Source organism: Gymnodraco acuticeps, unplaced genomic scaffold (genome assembly GCF_902827175.1).
Source record: "Gymnodraco acuticeps unplaced genomic scaffold, fGymAcu1.1, whole genome shotgun sequence".
NCBI lineage: Eukaryota > Metazoa > Chordata > Actinopteri > Perciformes > Bathydraconidae > Gymnodraco > Gymnodraco acuticeps.
Genome location: NW_022990015.1, coordinates 981,164 through 1,000,627, shown reverse-complemented (window position 1 = coordinate 1,000,627; position 19,464 = coordinate 981,164). Strand labels below are relative to the sequence as shown.

At 42.4% G+C, this 19,464-nt stretch overlaps 1 protein-coding gene across 1 annotated transcript in view; it reads left to right on the top strand.

Moving 5' to 3' along the window:
* The window catches only part of clybl (citrate lyase beta like), a 54,812-nt gene that overhangs the window by 18,392 nt on the left and 16,956 nt on the right, over positions 1-19,464 (top strand). Inside the window, exon 2 of the mRNA XM_034213587.1 lies at positions 11,120-11,330. Coding sequence (XP_034069478.1) covers positions 11,120-11,330 — 211 coding nt within the window. The remainder of the gene's footprint in view (positions 1-11,119; positions 11,331-19,464) is intronic.

Genomic DNA, 19,464 nt, shown 5'->3' with positions numbered 1-19,464 from the left:
GGGCAAAAGGCATCCCCGTTGGTTAAAAGAATGAAGCGTCTGTCATTACAACACTATAGGGAGCATCAGCTTTATTACTTAAAATCGCTCTTTAAAAAGTCTTACCGTTCAATAACGACTCATTCAAACATGGTTTCAATGAGTCTTGGTTTTCCCCCAATAGAAAATATTGGGAAAAAGCAGTGCTATGGTTGAAAGCCATTCTACTCTGATTGTTTTGGGGTTATTTTATTAACCTCAAGAACATGACAAAACGATGTGTTAAAGCCAAGTCATTCTTTGTTACTTTAGTCGCCATCTTGGATATTACTCTGCCATCTTGATACTCACTAAATCAGCAGTTGTAACACATTCGTATGCATTCAGGAAAACTTCTATTAACAAGTTGTGAAGAGGCAGAGTTGATCTCAACATTCAAACATGAAAGACGGCTAATGCTTCTTCTTTTTTGAGAAATATTCATCCAGCCAGAATTAAAATATTTGTTTTACTTGAGTTTTGTAAAAATATTTTAAAAAACATGTTGCAGTACATCATCTTGCAGCCATTTGCAATGCATCTGGTCCCTTCCTTTCACTGCTTGTTGACTATTATATTGAAACAAGAGTTTTAGAAGTTTACTGAGCTATTTTGATGTTTGATTAAAGGAGTATGTTATCGTTGTCTTGGTTACTGAGGCAGCGCACAAGTTTAAAACGGATGCAGTTGCTTTAAAAGAGAAGCAGTTATCATTTTCAACCACTTGGGGGCACAGGCAACTAACAGGGAAGAGTAGCTATGAGCTGGGGTGTGAATGTTGTGTTTGAGTTCATTAATTAAATGGAATATGATCCAAAAGACTGTACTCACTTTTGACACATCGTGTACCACAAGAGAGGAAATAAGACAAATATCACAGATGTCCCTTTTTTCTCTCTCCTGTTTTTCTCTGGTCGTTTCCCTCCAAATCCAAACGTCAGACAGACAGCGCCTTAGTATGTTTTGGTCTCCTGAGTGGATCTTTCCAGCACACCCATCTGTCAGAGTTTTTTTCTGGGGTCCGAGGAGGGGTACGGGGGCGTGTTTGTGTCTGGGCCCTGTTGGGTGGATGGGTGGGGGCAGGAGATCAGACGCAGCACATATCACATCGCAGGCCAAAGATCCTAATAGTCTGATGTACCATCTGATCTGGTCCCTGTCATATCCGTATCCAGGGCTCACACAGGCACTCCCCAGCCCAGATTCTCCCCAGCCCAGATTCTCCCATCTAGTGCGATTTGAAAGACAATTTTTCAGCTTGCCCATGCAACCATGCGTGCCCATTTCTTGTTTTCTCTCCCTCTACTTCAGACTTAATCAATGCAATTGCTTTGACCTTTAGCAATCCCCCTTCACTGCATGCACCCACTCTTCCCAATTGTTTTCTTACCCCCCCCCCCCCCCCCCCAGAGGACCCTTGACACCTGTAGAGTAAACCAGGGCATGTTTAAAATCTAAAACATAGTTGCGTTGATTTACGCAAGGGAAGCATCCTCAAAATGGACACATACTTTGTATTGCCTCCTGTTTAGTTGCTCTCCCATGAATGTCGTGTGTAACAGCAGTTGTTTTCTCTTGGATAATAAGCCTAATGGGAGTGGTTTCCATCCAGAAGCAACATTACACATTGTGTAAATGCGAGGTGGCACCATTTGTGAATACGCTTGTTCTCACCTGCAGTACTAATACTGTTAATGCATTCATATCATGGAGGGTTATGTAACCGTGCTAGCTGAGATGGAAAGCACAGCCACCTTGCCAGTCTCAATGCATTCAGGGCAGGCTCTACAGTGTCAGATGGCCCCGGTGATCCACGGTGCTCAAGATGGCAATGCTGTTTTACAGTCCGGATGTGTGTGTCTGTGTGCAGGCCAGAATATGTGTGTATGTGCTGCAGTGTTTGTGAGATTAGGCAAGGATGTGTGTCCATATGGTTATGTGGCAACACATTAGAATTGTTCTGGCCGTGAGCCAATTGAATGTAATAGCCATGATTCTGTGTGTGTCTTTTTATATGAACCCTTTCTGACCTTGTGTGTGTTTTGTTGTGTATGGAGTTCACAGGATGCCTATTTAGGTCATATAACCAGTGGTTGGTCTTGTGACAATGTGGTCAGTTTGTATCAAGCAGCCAAAGGTGTGTGTTGGAATATTGTGTGCCAGGAGTAGATGGGTCTAGTTTATGTGTTGCTCTTTGCTTTGCCATTGGTTGAGTCAGCTCAAAAGTAAACACAGATCAACCCTCCTGACTCCCTGTCCCTCCTGCTCTCTTCCTCCCTCTGCTTCCACTTTAAACCGACTCGGTGACATGAGTTGTGGAGAAAGCTCCCCACCTCTCCTCCTCCTCTTTTCTTCCATGCACTGTAATCCTGACACCCAAAACCGCCCCTCAGAGAACAAGTGTCACCATCAGAATAGAGCGTGTGTCTGGTTAGCATGTAAGAGAGTGCTAATGTTGATGGAGGTGACGATTAACTACACAATGATCACAGTGATGGTGTTTGTACCGCCGCCTCGCTAAAGAGATAAGTGACTGATCTCTACTCGACTGGGACTCTGCAGATGACAGATAAGCACATAAAGGGACAGATACTTTTGCTGAACACACTGTAAGCTTGCCTACCAGATGTTCTGCAAGCGTTATGCTTTGATTTGACTTGCTAATATCAGCAGCCTATTTATAGTTCTTGAATCCCTAATAGAGGCCTCATCTTATATGTTCAAGGTGATGATGTGATTGTGAACATAAGTTGATCTGTCAAATGTTTGAAATTAGATTACAACTGTTATGCCACTGTAGGGCTGCATTTCCATTTGAAACAAGTCAAGTGATATGTGCCACGGTAAGCACTGAAGTGCACACATTCGCTGCCTCTGCTGCCGTCTTCTTTGCCAGGCACCCGTGGCTGACTGTAAAGAGAGAAAACTGTTTTTGAGACACAACCTATATACGAGATATTGACCACCTCCCCCACTGTCAAGTTGTGAAACAGCCCAAAGATATTTGCATGAAATAAATGAGGATCTCTCTCACGTCCAGCCCTGCCACGGCCAAAGGTTTACTGTCGCAGATGCACGCTCCATCTGGCCACTCATCTCCACTTTATCTCTTCACACACACCATTCTTCCTGCTTGATTTACAGATGGTATTGTTCCAGGTTCCAAATGATGATCTTGTGGTGTTAAACAAAGAACAAAAAACATTAAGATGAATTGTTTTTCATGATGCCAGATTTGAGCTGTCCTAGCATCAACAAAGTCATTCATACCTCTTTGTTTGTCCTGATTTGGATTTCAGGGAGCACAGGGTTGAAGGGGTCAAGTGGTCCTCTATCCTGAGCAAACATGGACATGGCGACAGCCATTGGGACAACAAACCTCCACGAGAACCAGGCTGTCCTGCCAACATTCTCCCCGCCTCTCCACTACCAGCACCACCCCCCTCAGCCCAGGACTGTGATCCTACATAGGCAGCATAATGAAGCCATATAAGCCTGTTATTTGCTGCTTTACGGCTTGTTTTATGAAGGTGAGCTGACAAGCAGCTCCCAGAATGGTTCCTGTCACTTTAACAGACGGCATTACCAAGAGAAAAGGAGCGCTGGGGAGGGAGGGCAGGGCCGGCTTGAGAATGGGCCGGGGACTTTATGTTAGCCCTGCCAGGGCTTTGATGGGTAGAGGTCTGGCTGCAGGCTATCACTGTTACATTTTACGTCTTCCACCTTTTGTGAGGGGGACATTATTGACGTTTGACCTATGTTCTTATTCCCACCTCCTCTTCACTAATCAATTACCACATCGATCCATTAATCAGACAGGGTGATGGCCAGTGAAAGGCCCCTGGGTATGTGTGAAGAATTGTGGGATAGGCCTCAGGCTATCGTGGAGGAGGGCCTTCACCTGTGGAGCGCACAGCATTTGGCTTACAACAAGTAGTCATGGTTGTTACTTTAGAAGCATCTAGGTTCTTTATTTAAGAGGAATATGTTCTTCTCTATATGCAATGAGTAAGATGTAATTGTGTGACCAATTATTTATCAATGTAAGGGAAATAAAGCTGACTATCTTCCATTCTTCTCCTTGGTGCAAACAACATGATGGATGGATTTTAATTAGTTGAGCCTTGCATCCAACAAACATTTAAAATATATATTTATTTCCTTTTAACACAAAATAGTAAAGTGTAAATCCGCAGGAAGTTATCTTATTAACGGAGCATTATTTAAAAACGACTTGTGATCTATTGGCACAAATATCAGCGGCCATAGCACTGTCACAAAAAACAAGCTGTTTGAATGAGAGCAAACATGTTTTTGTCCGTCTGACTGTTTCCATGGAGGTTAGGCAGTGGCATAATTGTGTTTAGGGCAGAAAACAGAAACAGATCAGACACACAGACGGCCAACAAATCAAAACGGAAGCTGCGGGAGCGGAACCCACCATGCTTTGATTAGGTTTGGTTTGGGTTTGGTGTTTCAGACTAAAGCCATCACCCCAGTCTGTCTCTGCCCTTGCCAAGTTGCTTGCCAAAATGGTGAAAGATTTTGGAAAGAAAGTTTGAGAGAGAAAAGCTGTGGGCTGTTTTAGTCCCCCCCCCATCACACTGACCAGGGTCTAGCCGACAGTCACCCAGCCCTTGTGGGTTTAGTGAATTGAGAAGACACTTCTTGTGTGGATTTTTCAATTCTTCAACATGTCATTTGGCCGGGAGTGCTATTGTCCCCTGGCCCTTTTTTCCCTGCTCCTTCTGCCGAGACGAGTCGTGTCATCCCCTCGTGATCAGCACTTTTGTTGCCTTTGTTTTTGGCCCTACCTCAGAAGTCCATCTTGTCTTTTATGTCCCTGCCTTTCATGCATAAGGGAACAGTTGTGGCCTGTTGTGGGGCTGTTCCACTGCATTTCCACCAGTGGGGTTTCCTTTCATTCTCTTCAAAGTACTACAATGGGGCTCTGAAGGCCTGAATGGCCAATGCAGAGTGCACAATCCTACAGAGCCCGCTCATTTTGTTTTGCCAGAGTCAATAAAAATGCTAAGTTAAAAGCTAACCCCCTTATGCCCTCCTCAAATGGAGCAACTTGTTTGACCTCCCCTCTCAATTAACTTTTAATGATAAATTCATTGATTTTCTTTTGTTTTTTTTGTTTCACGTTCAACTAAAGTGAATTGTTCTGCACACATTTAGTGTTATATTCTATTAATCATTAGTTTATTTCTGTATTACACTTTGTGTGTATATGCAGCATGAACTACTTATCAATGCTTACTTGAATTCATTTATCGATTGGTCTATGACACACAGACAAGGAAACGGAGAGAGCTGGACAGATGGCTAACATACAAAATGTTACTATATATCTTTTACATTCTGACTTTTCCCTGTCCTGAGATCTAGATAAAGACATCTCAGTTCTTCTGTAAGAGTGGGATTTAACTAGTTCTATGTTGAGGGATGAGAGAAGAAAGTCTGCAGACGTCTCTTGGCATTACGGCAGAGGCCTTGCATAAAAGCATTGTGTGCCGATTTGTGAGCTGGGAGAAAGCCGGGGACTTTGAGAAGGATTACAGGTAGGCAGACATTGGCTGCTGAAGATAACCGCCATGACTTCATCCTCATTGTGTAGATTAAGGCATAAAACCCAAACTAATGAGACCGGAAAGGGGAAGAAGACATGGAAGGGAGGAGTAAGGGCTATTGTCGATGCCAAGGGACATCCTTGTCACTTGAATTAAAGCGAGAAAAGGAAGATGTGGGTCCAAAGGTGATAGTATGTGAGGAAGTGACATTACAAGAAATGGATGCTCCAATCGCTGCCAAAATGAAATGCTTAATTTAGTTAAATAGCAGAAAACTTTGGTAATTATCTCTCCCACTATGTAGGAGCATCGTATTTTGTATCATGTTGCTTTCATAACTGCTCAGGGCAAATTGAATATCTGGTGTTGTTTTTAAATCAGTAGTTTTATTGTTAGCACAATACATTTCATTTAGAAATAAAGCAAGCAGGTCCAGTATACTGTTGTCTGAGATACCAGCCCCCCATCTGATCTGAAGGGGGACGGATTGCTCATCCCGCGCTCCAACTTGCTGCAGGGCAATCAAAGAAAGCAGGGGGCAGAGAAGAGGAAAAGTAGAACAAAAGACTTTCTTTCCTTCCCCTGTCTTGGGTGTCTCTGGTTAATTTTTCAGCATCTGTCTGCCTTCCAATTGTGTCCTCATACCTGAGGCAGTGTGGAGGAAAAGCCTCCACACATACAGCATCATGCTGAGAGCAGGGCTGTGCTCGGGAGTGTTTCGGCTCTCTTTTTCATTCTAAAAAACACAAACATGTCAGACAGGCAGGTGGACATGAAGCTAGGTAAATATTGATGACTTTTTGACCATTTTATTTCCCACCCGCAGACAGCTTTCTGCAGAAGGAGGGCTTGTTTATCCTTCAGGAACATCGATTTCCTCCCTACTCTTTATTCATCTTCATTTTCACCAAATTTAATCTGGTATCTTAATCACCACATACCACAGAATGTAGTATCCATATTAAGGAGTAGCTGATTATTGTGGGGTGGAAACACAGAGTTTTGTATTTTGTGCATTTTAGACACAGCTTCTGCCCGTACCACCATGCTGGAGATAATTGTGGAAATCTACATATTGAGAGGGAGGCTGTCGTCGGGGTCTGTTTTGGAGTGGGGCTCTTGTTATCTTCTATAATTCGTATGGTAAGATGAATATTACCACCTGAATTAGGCTATTATGCTGCCAGGTGGAGGCCAGTAGAGTCACAGGAAATAGTGATCATCATGTCATCAAAATGAAGCAATTACTACAGGCTATTCATAATACAATATTGAGAACCAGACTGCAATCAGCAGTGGCTAGATATTATGACATAGATCTCGTGTCGAGTTGAATATTTATTATGATCTAATATACCCTAACCCTTCCTGTTACTTTCCATCATAAATAATGCTGTACAATGCAGCCAAAGTGTGTCGTTTTTAGTACGTGATGGTTTTTTTTAAATCATGTCCGTACAAGTGCCCTGCCTTGAACTTAAGAAACCAAAGCTATCTCTGCAATATTGATACGATTTGTCAGGCAAGAATACAACATGTTGTATTTTACATTGCAAACTGCATCAAAATCCACCACAAAAAAGGCTCCCATCCTAGAACTCCTCAGAAAACGTGAATTTTGTGAAATATTTTAGCCGCACATAGCATATAATGTGCAAGATGGAAATCTTCAATCCCACGGTAATCGAATAATAAACAATCTTTTTTCTTCTTCAGGGAAATCATTCAACTAAAAGCATTTTTTGAGAAGAAAATAGATTTTTTTTTAAAGGAGGGGGCTGAGCTCATGCGGGAGATTCTACCAGCAGATACTGCGGTGATGAAACGCCATATCATGGATTATCAAGGATTATTTCTGAAGCAGTCTGGAGCTCAAAGACTTTCTCTCAGTGAGTTCCTTTTCATTTCCTGCTTCTTCACACACATGCTCTGTGCAGTACAGGTTAGCTCTGAGTGTTAGCGATGCTAATGTAAACATGCACCGACCATATTACGTCCAAAACAGTCGGGCATTGTTTCTGATAGCAACGTTTCTGATAGGGCCGTGGGTGTAAAGCCAGCCTACATTTCCGATATTACGTCATATCGGACGCAAGTCTGGATCAGCTCCGTTGTAGCCCCGTTTTTAGAGATTTGGGTACGGAGGAAAAGAGAGGGTTTTATTTTCTGATGCTGCGTGAGTTCCCTGACACACCGGGGACACATATTTATGTATAAAAGACATAAAGTGCATTTTGCATGATAGGTCCCCTTTTAATGTAAGATCAATTTATTTTTGGTTACATTCTGATTCCCTTGAAGCTCTGTACTCTACTGTACAGGGTTTCATCACTACACCAATGTTGTGCTTATGTGTTTTCTAAAATGACTGATAGAAGCATGTGTAGACGTTAAAATGCCAGATACATACACAGTATGCCATTTCTTAGGACTTAGGAAATAGCATAGTCGCTGTTACCTTGAGGAATATTAGTGCACCTGTCTGGATTACATGCCAGGGGATTTCAGAGATAACGAGATGAAACTTGAAACCTGAATGTGGAAAACGTACAACAGTGACTGTGTGAGAACGGTTAAGATATGTAGTTCAAGGATGTGTGGTACAAGGTGGATTTGCTGTAGTTGGACACTACAGAGAACCGTACGGTGAGAGTCAGATCATCAGACGGTATTCTGTTGGATTGAAGATCAGTAGATTTTAAACCAGTTAACTTCTTTGTTAAGATACACTCAGATGTTGGAAGACGACGGTACACAAATCTGCTCGGCTAGATTGGAGAAGTTTGCTGTTTATGAAAATAGCTTGCTAATAAAGCAGCTTCAATACTGTACTGTTGGCTTTGCAATAATCATGACCTATGTTGAGGCTAACAAAATGCTTACTACACTCCACCTCCTGTCCTCAGCTTCCTCCTTCTAATGCCATTGGGCCTTGTCTACTGCAGCCTCTCTACTAATGAGAACCAGTCCTATCCAGCACCATATAAACCCACTAACACACACTTACCTCTGATCTCAGACCAGTAAACATAGTCGCTGTGGCCATGTCTCACCACTTTACAGCTGCTAATTTAACCACACAACCCTGTGTTATCATAACCTTTCATGTAAAAGAAGGAAGGTAGAGGGGAAACATGGGTGCATATGGTACTTTGGGGACTGTTAAATATATAGAACACAAGAATCTAGTGATCTAATAATGATGATATGTCCACCACATGTAGGATGTTGTGAATAAAAGTGTGTGTGTGTGTGTGTGTTGCCAGCTCTGCTTGAATCTATCTGTGATGTTTATTACTGCCTCTTTATTTACAAGCAACTCCTTTTAGGGTCGAAGTGTGGACAAAGGAAATGTTTAATATTAGCCGCCACTGCTGCCATTTAATTGTGAAACGCTAATGCTAAAACAACACAAGATTAAAGTAAATCGACTGATGTGGTTACATTTGGTTTGGAAAATGACAGTTGTTTTGAGTTATTATGGCTATGTTTCAGCATCTCACAATTGTGTCTCTAATGATGGTTATCTCGAAATTTGGATTTGATACTGTTTCTTGAAGGAGAATAAAGTTTTTTGTTATGCCTTTGACATTGATTTGAAAACTCAGAATGATCTGAATTGTTAGATTTGTACTCCTGACATGCCAGTTTATTTCAGGATGAGACCTCCTGTGAGCTACACAAGAAAAGTAGAAAGCACAGTCAAATTATGGGGAACATTTTTCATCCCTGTTATCAACGTTTTGCTTTTGACTCCAGCCAACATCAAGGCACTTCCACTCGACTACTTAATTTCTCATAATATATTTGTCTCGAAGCTGGTCAGAATAGTTCTTTTTAGAATTATTTTCTGAGTGATTTGCACAGAATAGACTAATATAATGTAAGTCTTAACACCCCCCTTGTCCCCTACCACTCAACCCTTCCACCTCCATCCTATTACCCTTTTTGTAATGGTTTACAATATGCCCTATAGTGTTAGAGCCCAACCTTTGCAATATTTTCTCCCTAAAGCTTTTGTGAGTCTGTCTCCAGTCTCTGTAGGCTCTTTGTACCTGGAAGCATTAAAGTGCTGGAAGCAACCTGGATTGGTTTGAACTGCCTGCAACAACCGCTCCGTCTCAGCACAGATTAGGCCTGATTGGGACTGGAGGGCATGTGGAAGCGGAGTTGACAGGATTAAGTGGCCATTGAAGTGACTTTTGCTCCTTTTTCGAGTGCAGAAGAGAATCATTCAGCCCCCCTTTTCAGCAGAAAGAGTAGCCCCCTTCTTCCTTAGGCTCAGAAGGACACTAATTACAAATATGATCCCTCGAAGGGCTTCTGATACCCAGCGAGAGTTGGTGGTGGGAGAAGCTGATTCTCGCTGTAATTTGATAATTCTGATCCCAACATTTAGCCATTTATAAGGGCAAGTTGTTTCAGAAGCTTGATTAACGGAGCAAATAATTAAAACTGGTGTGCAGTAATTGTGATTATTATAGGTCGGAAATTTGATGATGAGCATGGCAACAACTTGTCAGCCTGGTATTTCACTGTGTGGCAATCAAAGTAAATATTGTTCATGCTGTTAAACTGGAAAACATGAACTTAATTCACGTTTTGCTGCGGCACACAGTAGCTCAGTCAGTGCATCTAAAAAAATACAATGGCCGTCAGACACTTTGTTTCCACATTTTTTAACTAATATTTCACAATCAAATAAAAAAATAATATATATAATTACCTTGGAAATGAGAATTATGTATATAAACGGTCTTTAATACTAATATATTTTGATTTGATTTTACGTGGCTAAGTTGTACATGGCTTATTTACCTCCTATTGCAAGATTTTTGTGAAGCATATTACACTTTTATTTTATTTTATTATTGAAATAGCCAACATGTTCCTTTTTAGCACAGTCTCCGTTTTCCCTAAACTTAAATGTTTCCATGACTCAGCTCCAACCACCCCTACTCTTTCACTTCCTGCCTGCCCAGATATTCAGCAGTCTGGCAACATTAGCATATGAGTGGCTCAGTGTTTGGGTGAGTTTGTTCTCAACAAAGGGAGCCAAAGCACAGGTCAACGTGTCTTTCACTTCAATAGACAGCTGAAGGGCAAACAGAACTCCCAAAATGAAACGTTTCCAGACTTTCACTCTAGTGTTGAGGAAGAGACCTCCTTCTGCATCCTTGCGTATAATATAAACACTGTAGATATTATGAAGATGAATGCAGCAACAACCTTTAATTATTCATTGCCCTTAGCGCTGTATTGATACCCCGGGTTTTTATGAGTAATGTATGCACCAAAGACATGCATTTTTGCATTTTTTGCGAGAACTAAAATGGAAGCACTCTGTTGTGTGGATGAGCGGTTCTGGAGAAAGTCAGTACTGAGGGCCAAGAAATCAGCCTGTTCCGAACAGTCACAGTTTAAACAGACACTGCACTATAGTCTTTATGAAATTGACTCAAACTCATGTGTCTGCTCCATCTTGTGCCACTGTGCTTATGTATGTTTTATATTTGTGTTGACAGGGAGAGGGGTTGGCTCCTTCCCACAGCCTGGCAGAATACCGAGGCCGGGCGTTATCACCACCACTCGGCAGGCTCCTCACTGCGCTACATACCCCGCAGGGCGGTTCTCTACTGCCCCGGCAATGATGAGCGGAAATTGAGGAAACTAGCTTCGCTGGATGTCGACTGTGCCGTCTTGGACTGTGAGGATGGCGTAGCCCTCAGCAAAAAGGTACACAAATGCACAGGTGCACATGTATAAATGAAATGCGGCTTCATAAGAACAGGTCAGCAAGGAGCACAAAAACACACACACACACACACACACACACACACTCACACACACACACACACACACACTCACACACACGCTCACACACACAGCTGTGAGATCCGGAATTATTTTAATTACCTTTGCCTCCTTCAGACAGGTGCTTGGTCTTAATCACTGAAAGGAAAACTACCTAAGTGAGATGTTTAAAACAAGCACATTTCACCCTATTATGATAGTATAAAGGCAGTGGTGCCCCCCTATCAGGGTCCTTTAATACAAGGTGACCATGTCCCACTGGGTTAGCAGCGGGAAAGCACCAGATGCAGCAGGTTAAAAGCATTCTCCCCCCACCCACTCAGCCTCCCCATTGGCCCTGCTGAACTGCCCATGAAATTGTGATTGGAGAGTGGGATAAAGAAGGGGCCCGGGTAAAAAGTTAACAAACAAAGGTTTTTAAGTCATGATAATAAAGATGATTGATATAGCTGCAGGCTGTTCCTGTAGTAGACAAAGACAATAAGATGATGGCCTGTGTGACTGACAGGCTAAACTGTGACCCTGCGATGGAGTTGGTGGATGTCAGAGCTTCTGTCTTTATTATGTGTTAGAGGGGGAAATGTAGAGAGGAATGCAGCCATTCAGGCTAGAGGAGAATTCAGACAGTGGATGTCAGCCTGTCAGCATGTGAGCAGCTGTATCTCTATTTTTATTTCCTTAAAAGTATCATGCTTTTACACACTCATTTCTTAAAGCAGTATTCACGCCTTAAGGTTAAAAGTTTAAGTTTGGTGGCAACAAATGGGAATCTTGAATTTTATCTGATTTACTTTTCTCATTTCTAGAAGACCTTTTGTGATCTGGTGTGATGTACCTTTTTTTTAAAGACTGCATTTAGGCCCTGGTAAAAGTTTATTTATATAGCACATTTCAACACAAGGCAAACAAAACAAACATTAAAAGCATTCAGATAACGTAAAGCGCAACAGAAACACATACATAGAATGGCTAAAATAGAATAAGAAAGGTATAAAATATAAGTTACAGTGCAATGTAAGACATGAATAGTAATTTGATGTAATGGAATAGGCTAACCTCTCTGTCTTCCACTAGTAGAACTCTAACAATATCAACAATACATTCTCTAACAATAGTATTTCACCTTAATGTTCCCTGCCCAACAATCCTATTACTTTTCCTTCCTCTGATCTGGCTGCATCAGCAATATAAATTACAAAGCATTGCATCACATTCTTCGACACCATAAATCCATATTACAGTCAGCCACAGTGGGCCAAAATCCAGTTACCCAATATGTATTTGCCAGGTCATACTGTGTGATATGAAAATGTATTATTTACTCAATAACATAATGCACCTTTCCTACTGGCCTTTCTTCACTTCCCACACTCTCAGCTTCTTACTCCACTGTGGCGATTGAAAATCCATGGGGGTTGTTGTGTCGTTTTCCGTTCCCTTTACGCTGGTATTTTTCTTGTTGGATGAACAAAGTGCTCTTGCGTGTTCCGGTCTGTGTCAACGACATTTGTTTTGGATATTAGTTTCTTTGTTTGGAATCACTTTTGCGAATTAGTTCTCGTACAAAAACTCAACAATATTTTCTTTATATGTATTCATACTCTATACTATTATATTCATTGATTGACACCATGAGTTACTAGCCCTAAGTATATTTTATTTGTTTGGAGTCATGCAAAAATATTTACATACATAGGATTTTTTCAATTAAGAGATGCTAAATATGCAGTGTTGGAATTACATTTGGTACAAATGGCAGCAGCACCCGATTGAATCATTGTCTGGTACATTCAGCATCATAGTAATGACATGTGGTGTTTCTGCTATGTTGGTAAGTTGTCCTTCTAACGCAAATCCGATTGCGCTTCTCAAATGCTTAAAACATTTCAGGGAACACTAAATCATCACGGGTTAAATCTCAGTCCATTCAACTTCTGGGATGGAACAGGTGCAGTTTAGAAGCATAAATGATTTGTGAATCAAATTCCCCTGTATTTGTGACAAATTAGGCAACAGCAAGACGAGCCCAAAAAGGGGAATGGTTTTGCTGCTGGTGGCCAAAGACCGGTTCTCTCTGCTCATCCTTTCTGGGTGATATTACTCAAGTTTTACTTTTGACTAGTGCTCTTGTCACTCCTGGAGCACGAGGACGTACCTGCAGCACATTCAGGTTGCACAGGTGGCCACCTCGTTGCCGTCACAAGAATGTTTGCTGTATCTCCCAGCACAGTCTCCAGAGTATGAAGTAGATACCAGGAGCTGGGCCATTACACACGGAGAGCTGGACAGCGCCGTAAAAGAGCAACAACCCAGCTGCAGGACTTGCTCCTACTGTATGCGTGAGGGGGAACAGGAAGAGCACACATTGCTACTCATGTTCATGTTTCTGACCAAACTGTCAGAAAGAATCAACCGCATTTTCGTTATAGGTCCTTGAGCTGAAAAAGCACTGCATGCTAGCTCTTCCAAGCCATATAATTATTTTTAAAAGCTCTGAACACTTACAACATATGGTAAATGGACTGTACTTATATAGCGCTTTATCCAGTCTTAACGACCCCTCAAAGTGCTTTACATACTACGTCATTCACCCATTCACACAGAGCAGTGTACCTTACTCTAGGAACTAACATTCATACACCGTTGGCGATGCCATCGGGAGCAACTCAGGGTTAAGTATCTTGCCCAAGGATACATCGACATGTTGTCTGCCCATAGGTAGCCCATAGGTTTCTAAAAACCGAATGTTACTTTTGACTTTGTGATCCGACAGGGCTAAACGTTATGATCCACTCTGCTCTTAGACCAGCTGAATTGGAAATGAAAAATGTTTGACTGACAAATGCTATGGTGTATACTATAGCTGCGATTATATTCACCATGACAACCTCTCAGTTGGCACTGTGCATTTGCCAAGAGATCCCAGGCCTCAACAATGGTCTTAATGCATGACTGTTTTTTTTTTCTTCTGGAGAGAGATAATAGGAGCAAAGCAAGTCAAGACCTTCTTAATGCCATCCGAACCTCTGTTTTAATAAAGCCAACACTGCGTTAGGTGAAGTGTGAGGTTAGTTACTGAGTATGCATGGATAGGCCTTAAATGGGGCTTCTGCCCAGAACCACCCTCCTATTATGTGTTTATTAATGTATTCTTTTCATTATCTGTCACCTTCACCTTAAAACAGAGAAGGATATTCATGACAAAAAGGTACGCCATTGAAGGTCAGTCCACCCCCTCCCTTTGGAAATTGAAATCCGGCAGTGCCCGCTTTAATTGCCTGCCGCTTTGACTCCAAAAATGTCTACGCTCCATCTTGGCAGTGATGCTAGCTGCTTACGAGGCAGGGAGATGAGAAGAAGAGTAAAGGGTAGGAGCCACCCAGAGCTTGCTAACTGTCACCACAGACCCAGAGGGGAGAAAAGGGGGGAGGAGAGAGGGGAGGGAAGACAAGGCTGACTGCTCTAACACTCTTACACATATCATCATATCTGTATGATCAGTGGGGTGGAGGAAGAGGGAGGGCAGGTTGAAGCCCCGGAGCGGAACTGACGGCTACACCTGTCCTCTCTCCTCCTCTCTCCCTCGCTGTCTTGTTCTTTCATTGTCCCTCCCTCTCACTCCTCTCTCCTTCGCCAGGGTCCTAAGGGTTAAGATTGTTTATCTCTCGCTATCGTGTTCCCTCTCTGTCTCTTAGTGCCCTGTGGTCCAGTATTCCTCTTGGCCTTTCTCTCCCTCTCTTTTCCCCACATGGGTCCCTCCATCCTCCCTGACTCCCCCCTGCCTCCCTGCCGTAGAGATTCACTCCTAATCCCTGGAAGTTTGGAACTAATGAACTAACTGCTGAGCCGCTGCCACGGAGCTTGGTCCCAAACTATACTGTACTTCACACTCGATTTCCTCTCCAGATGGCATGGTGGCGCGGTCGACACAACGGGGAGCACCTCTCACACACCAGCACGCGCCTGCGAATGCGCACGAGTACACACACGACATGCAGAACACAAACATGCACACACAGGCAAGCGTGCACATGTAGACACATACGAGCAACAATGCACATACAGCAGCGGCACATACACATATTGGTACAGTCTGCAGCTCACTGTTGAACGGTCCAGTATGACGCAGGACCAGTGTCTGCATTCACCCTCAGTACATTTAAGTATCAGCGTAACTTTCAGGAGTATGAAATCTGCCAATTCAACTTTGTCTGAAGGCGTATAATACCTAAATCTAAAATAACCAATAATGATCAACACCCCCCCCCCCCCCCCCCCCCCCCTAGCTAGCTTTTATTGGGCCCATGTGGAAGCCAGACACCTGGGTCTCATGTTGAATTGTTTTAAATTGTTACTATTTTAATGGTTCTTGTTAGCAAATGTACAGAACTTAGATCTTCGAGGAGATATTAGAGTATGGTTGTACTGTATATTTTTTGTTTTTTTTAATAACGCAAATATAAACTTGGCAATAAACGCATCACCATAGATGGCTATATTGTACTCTTGAGTCAGTACTTTTCATTAAACCTGGGCGAAAGGGTGGAGCATGGGCCAATGAAAACATTTTGGACCACATACTGTTTAATGAGGCGGATATACAAACTATTTTTTCACTTTCGTTAACATCGCAAGATAGGGATTTGACCTTGATGGGGGTTTGTGCCCTTCTAGCTTCCAACAATCGTCATACATAATGTCAAAACTCTAACCAAAGACACAGAATATGATAGAATATAATACAAACCTACTCGTCAAGACCAAATACAGCTTGAGCAGTTAGTTGGGAGTTAAATCAGCACCTTAGTGCATTTATTGTAGGTCTATTGTATAATAAGGTACAGTTAAACTACTAACAATAATGTTATTACACTGTAAAGTGAGGTTTTGAACTTCAAGTTTGACCATGTTTCCTTCTGTTTAAGACACTTTCTTCCTCCCCTGTTAAAACTACTGGCCACGGGTCAATAGACTAAACCTCTGGTTGCAGTGAGAGCAGCTGAGGGAACACATTATTACAGTCAAACTTTTTTTTCAGTCAATAGATAGGTCTATGCATGAACTGTGTCTGACACCAGAGATTTTAAACTTAACATAAATTATACAGCCAACTGTCAAGTGAAACATGACCTCAGTTCAATGCTCACTGTGTTATTCCAGAGGACACTGAAAGATCTGCTCTCCATTTAAGCGGATTCAAGTGACTAAACTCTTGACAGGAGCTCCTGGGAAATGATGTTAGCCAGTTGATTTATGAATACTGAGCATTTGTGTTTTGTGTGTCGGTGTGTATTTACATCCGTGTATATGCATGTTCTTGTGTGTATGTGTTTGTATACTCTGAGGACCCAGGAGACTCGAGAAACTCCCAGTCAGGCTGCCAAGACTCTCAAACGGGATGCGAGTCGCTCAGCCAGAAAATAGACCCTGTCCCCCGCCTTATCAGAAAAACCTTCAAATCCAAACCTCACTGACTGTCGCTGCATTTGTGTGTCAGGCGTCATGTGTCAGGTATCGATTGGAGACCTCAGGGAGGGAATGATAGGCGAACGAGAGGTCAGGGTGCGTAGGAGAGTGATGACAGCGCTGTGATTAGCATTCGTTGCTCAGAAGTGGTGAGAGCTTGTACGGTGTCGGAGCAAATGGAAAGCGGAAGGATTTAAAGGAGTAAAACCACTTTCTCACATGTATCTTTTTAGATGCCAATATAAGTCATAGATTACATTTGAGCTTTTCGTTTCTTTTGAGTATCTTTTTGAAACGCACTCATGCTGCTGATCCAGGTACCGTGGGTTAAAGGCGAGGATTGAAGCCGAGTGAGGGATTGGAAAATACTGAGACATGGAGAACAGAGAGGCCCTCTCTTATTATCCTGTTACACTCTCGTGTTTTCACTGGCAGAGGCGAAGCCCTCAACGCTCTGTGCTACGTGGGCTGCACAACGCAATACTTGAAGAGTAACCCCAGAAGGAGGAGTGATGATGGAGAAGGCGACAAGGAGAGGAAAACATGAAAGAATGGGAGGTGGAGGGAAGGGATGGAGCAGATGTTTGCGCAGGGGAAGAAGAAAGCAAGGCTGTACCTCAAGAGTTTAAGTTTTCTGTCTTAATGTCAGGTTTTGTACTCGCATTCCCGCTAGCTACCTTCTTATACTGCTAAAACAAATAAACACAATATAGGTTTATATTAAATCAATGATACACTCAACCTTTTTTTTGTTACCAAAAAGAAGCATACCATTAAGGATTGCCTAGAAACGGTGTGTTGCAGGCCTCTACACAAAGCTTGGCACAGTCTGTTTATCTCTAGACTCAATACACTGCCATCGGCCATTTGTTGTCATCATTCAATTGGTTGCATTTTCTTTTTACATGTGCCCTCAAGACACATGTTTACTCGTTGTGTTTTCACACCTTCTTTTCCTTATTGGCACCTTGATCACATTAACTGATCATGACACCAAGTTGAGAAAAAATCCCTCCCTTTCAAGGACCCACATTTGAAAGATTCAGTTTGATTTGCAATCAAGACCACTATAGCAGATTCATTTAGTGACACTTTTTGTATACTCGTGTTTTACAGACAAAAAGCATCGAGGTGTAACTTCACTCCTGCTAAAAAATGATGTTCTCTTTTTGTTGAGTATTTGTTTCACAAACCGGCATTTACTGATGAAAGCTAATAGATATCACGTTAAGCATAATTATTATGGTGTTATAAAGTGTTGTGAGGCAAATTGGACAGACTAGGTTGGAGACAGCTGTACTGGGAGTTGCAAATGAGACATAATTGCAAACTAATGCTTAATCACTTATGAACAAAACTCCAAATAATTGTAATTATGCAGAGAATAGATTTATGTAAAGATACTGAATGATGAGCCGTACCATCATTTTTTCCTACAAAATGGATACATAGCCTCAGGAATTAATTTCCAGATTAACATTGCAATGCAGCTTGTAATGAACTGTAACCAAAGAGCTATAATGAGATCCTTTCATGGCTAATTAAAGTGAATAAATAGTTAGCTGTTCTTCCACCTCAGGCTGTCAGTTGTTCCCAAAGAAGACAAGCAGGTTTCACGATGTACAAACCCCTCCTTCTCTTTCCTGCTAGTAATGTCTTGTTGTCTGCCCTGACAGGATAACTGATAACTCGGTGTGCCTCCAACTGACAGAGTGAAGGCCCGAGTCTCCTTTCGCTGCGTCTCAGTTATCAACGTAGCCTGAATTAGTCAGTCATCACTCCAGCTTTCTGCAGTGTAGCGTGCCACTTGTCAAAACCCATCCGCAATGACTTGAAGCCTGCTAACACGCACACCTTCTGAAAAAGACAGACAAACAAGTGCGTACACACTCGCATGTCAGGCAGGCAGCCTTCACCTGCAGCTCATTTTAAATGGCATCGCAAGTAGCACAGCAGGATGCAAAACGCCAGCTCTCGCAAGGTAGAAAAAAAGCAAATGGAAAAACAAGTACACTCATTGTGACTCATGAATTCCCACTCTTTTCACACAAAATCAAACATATATGCTTGGCGAATAAAAGACACAGCAGTCCACTGTTTGAAGGAATTTTGTCTGTGATAAATGGTGCGATCTGCATACAGTACACATTGATTTTGAAAATGAATATGTACAGCCTTTTTTTTTTTACACTCGCTTAATGCTGTTAATGATCATCATTTATATAGTAGTCTATTATGTATTTTGCTGTGTATCAGCCTAGTGATGACAAATCCCTGTAATTTCTCAAATTCAATAAAGGGACAGGGAGTCTGTCCGGCGGTGATGTTTGACGTCGCGTGGCGGCAGCGCTGGACATCCATGGTCTGATGCTGGAGAGGAAGTCCGTCCCGCTGTGGACTGTACACACATGAGTTTAGACGCTCTGGTCTGATGTGTCTACAAGGCTGTAGCCATGCTGTGTCACGTATACACATCACTCTGTAGGATCCTGGGCGTCACGGCTCAGGCTGTGTGTTAAGGAGCTGACCTCGCTCTTTGGAAGGTCAGCCTCTCTGCACTTGAAAAGCTTCTCGTGTGCATCTATGCATT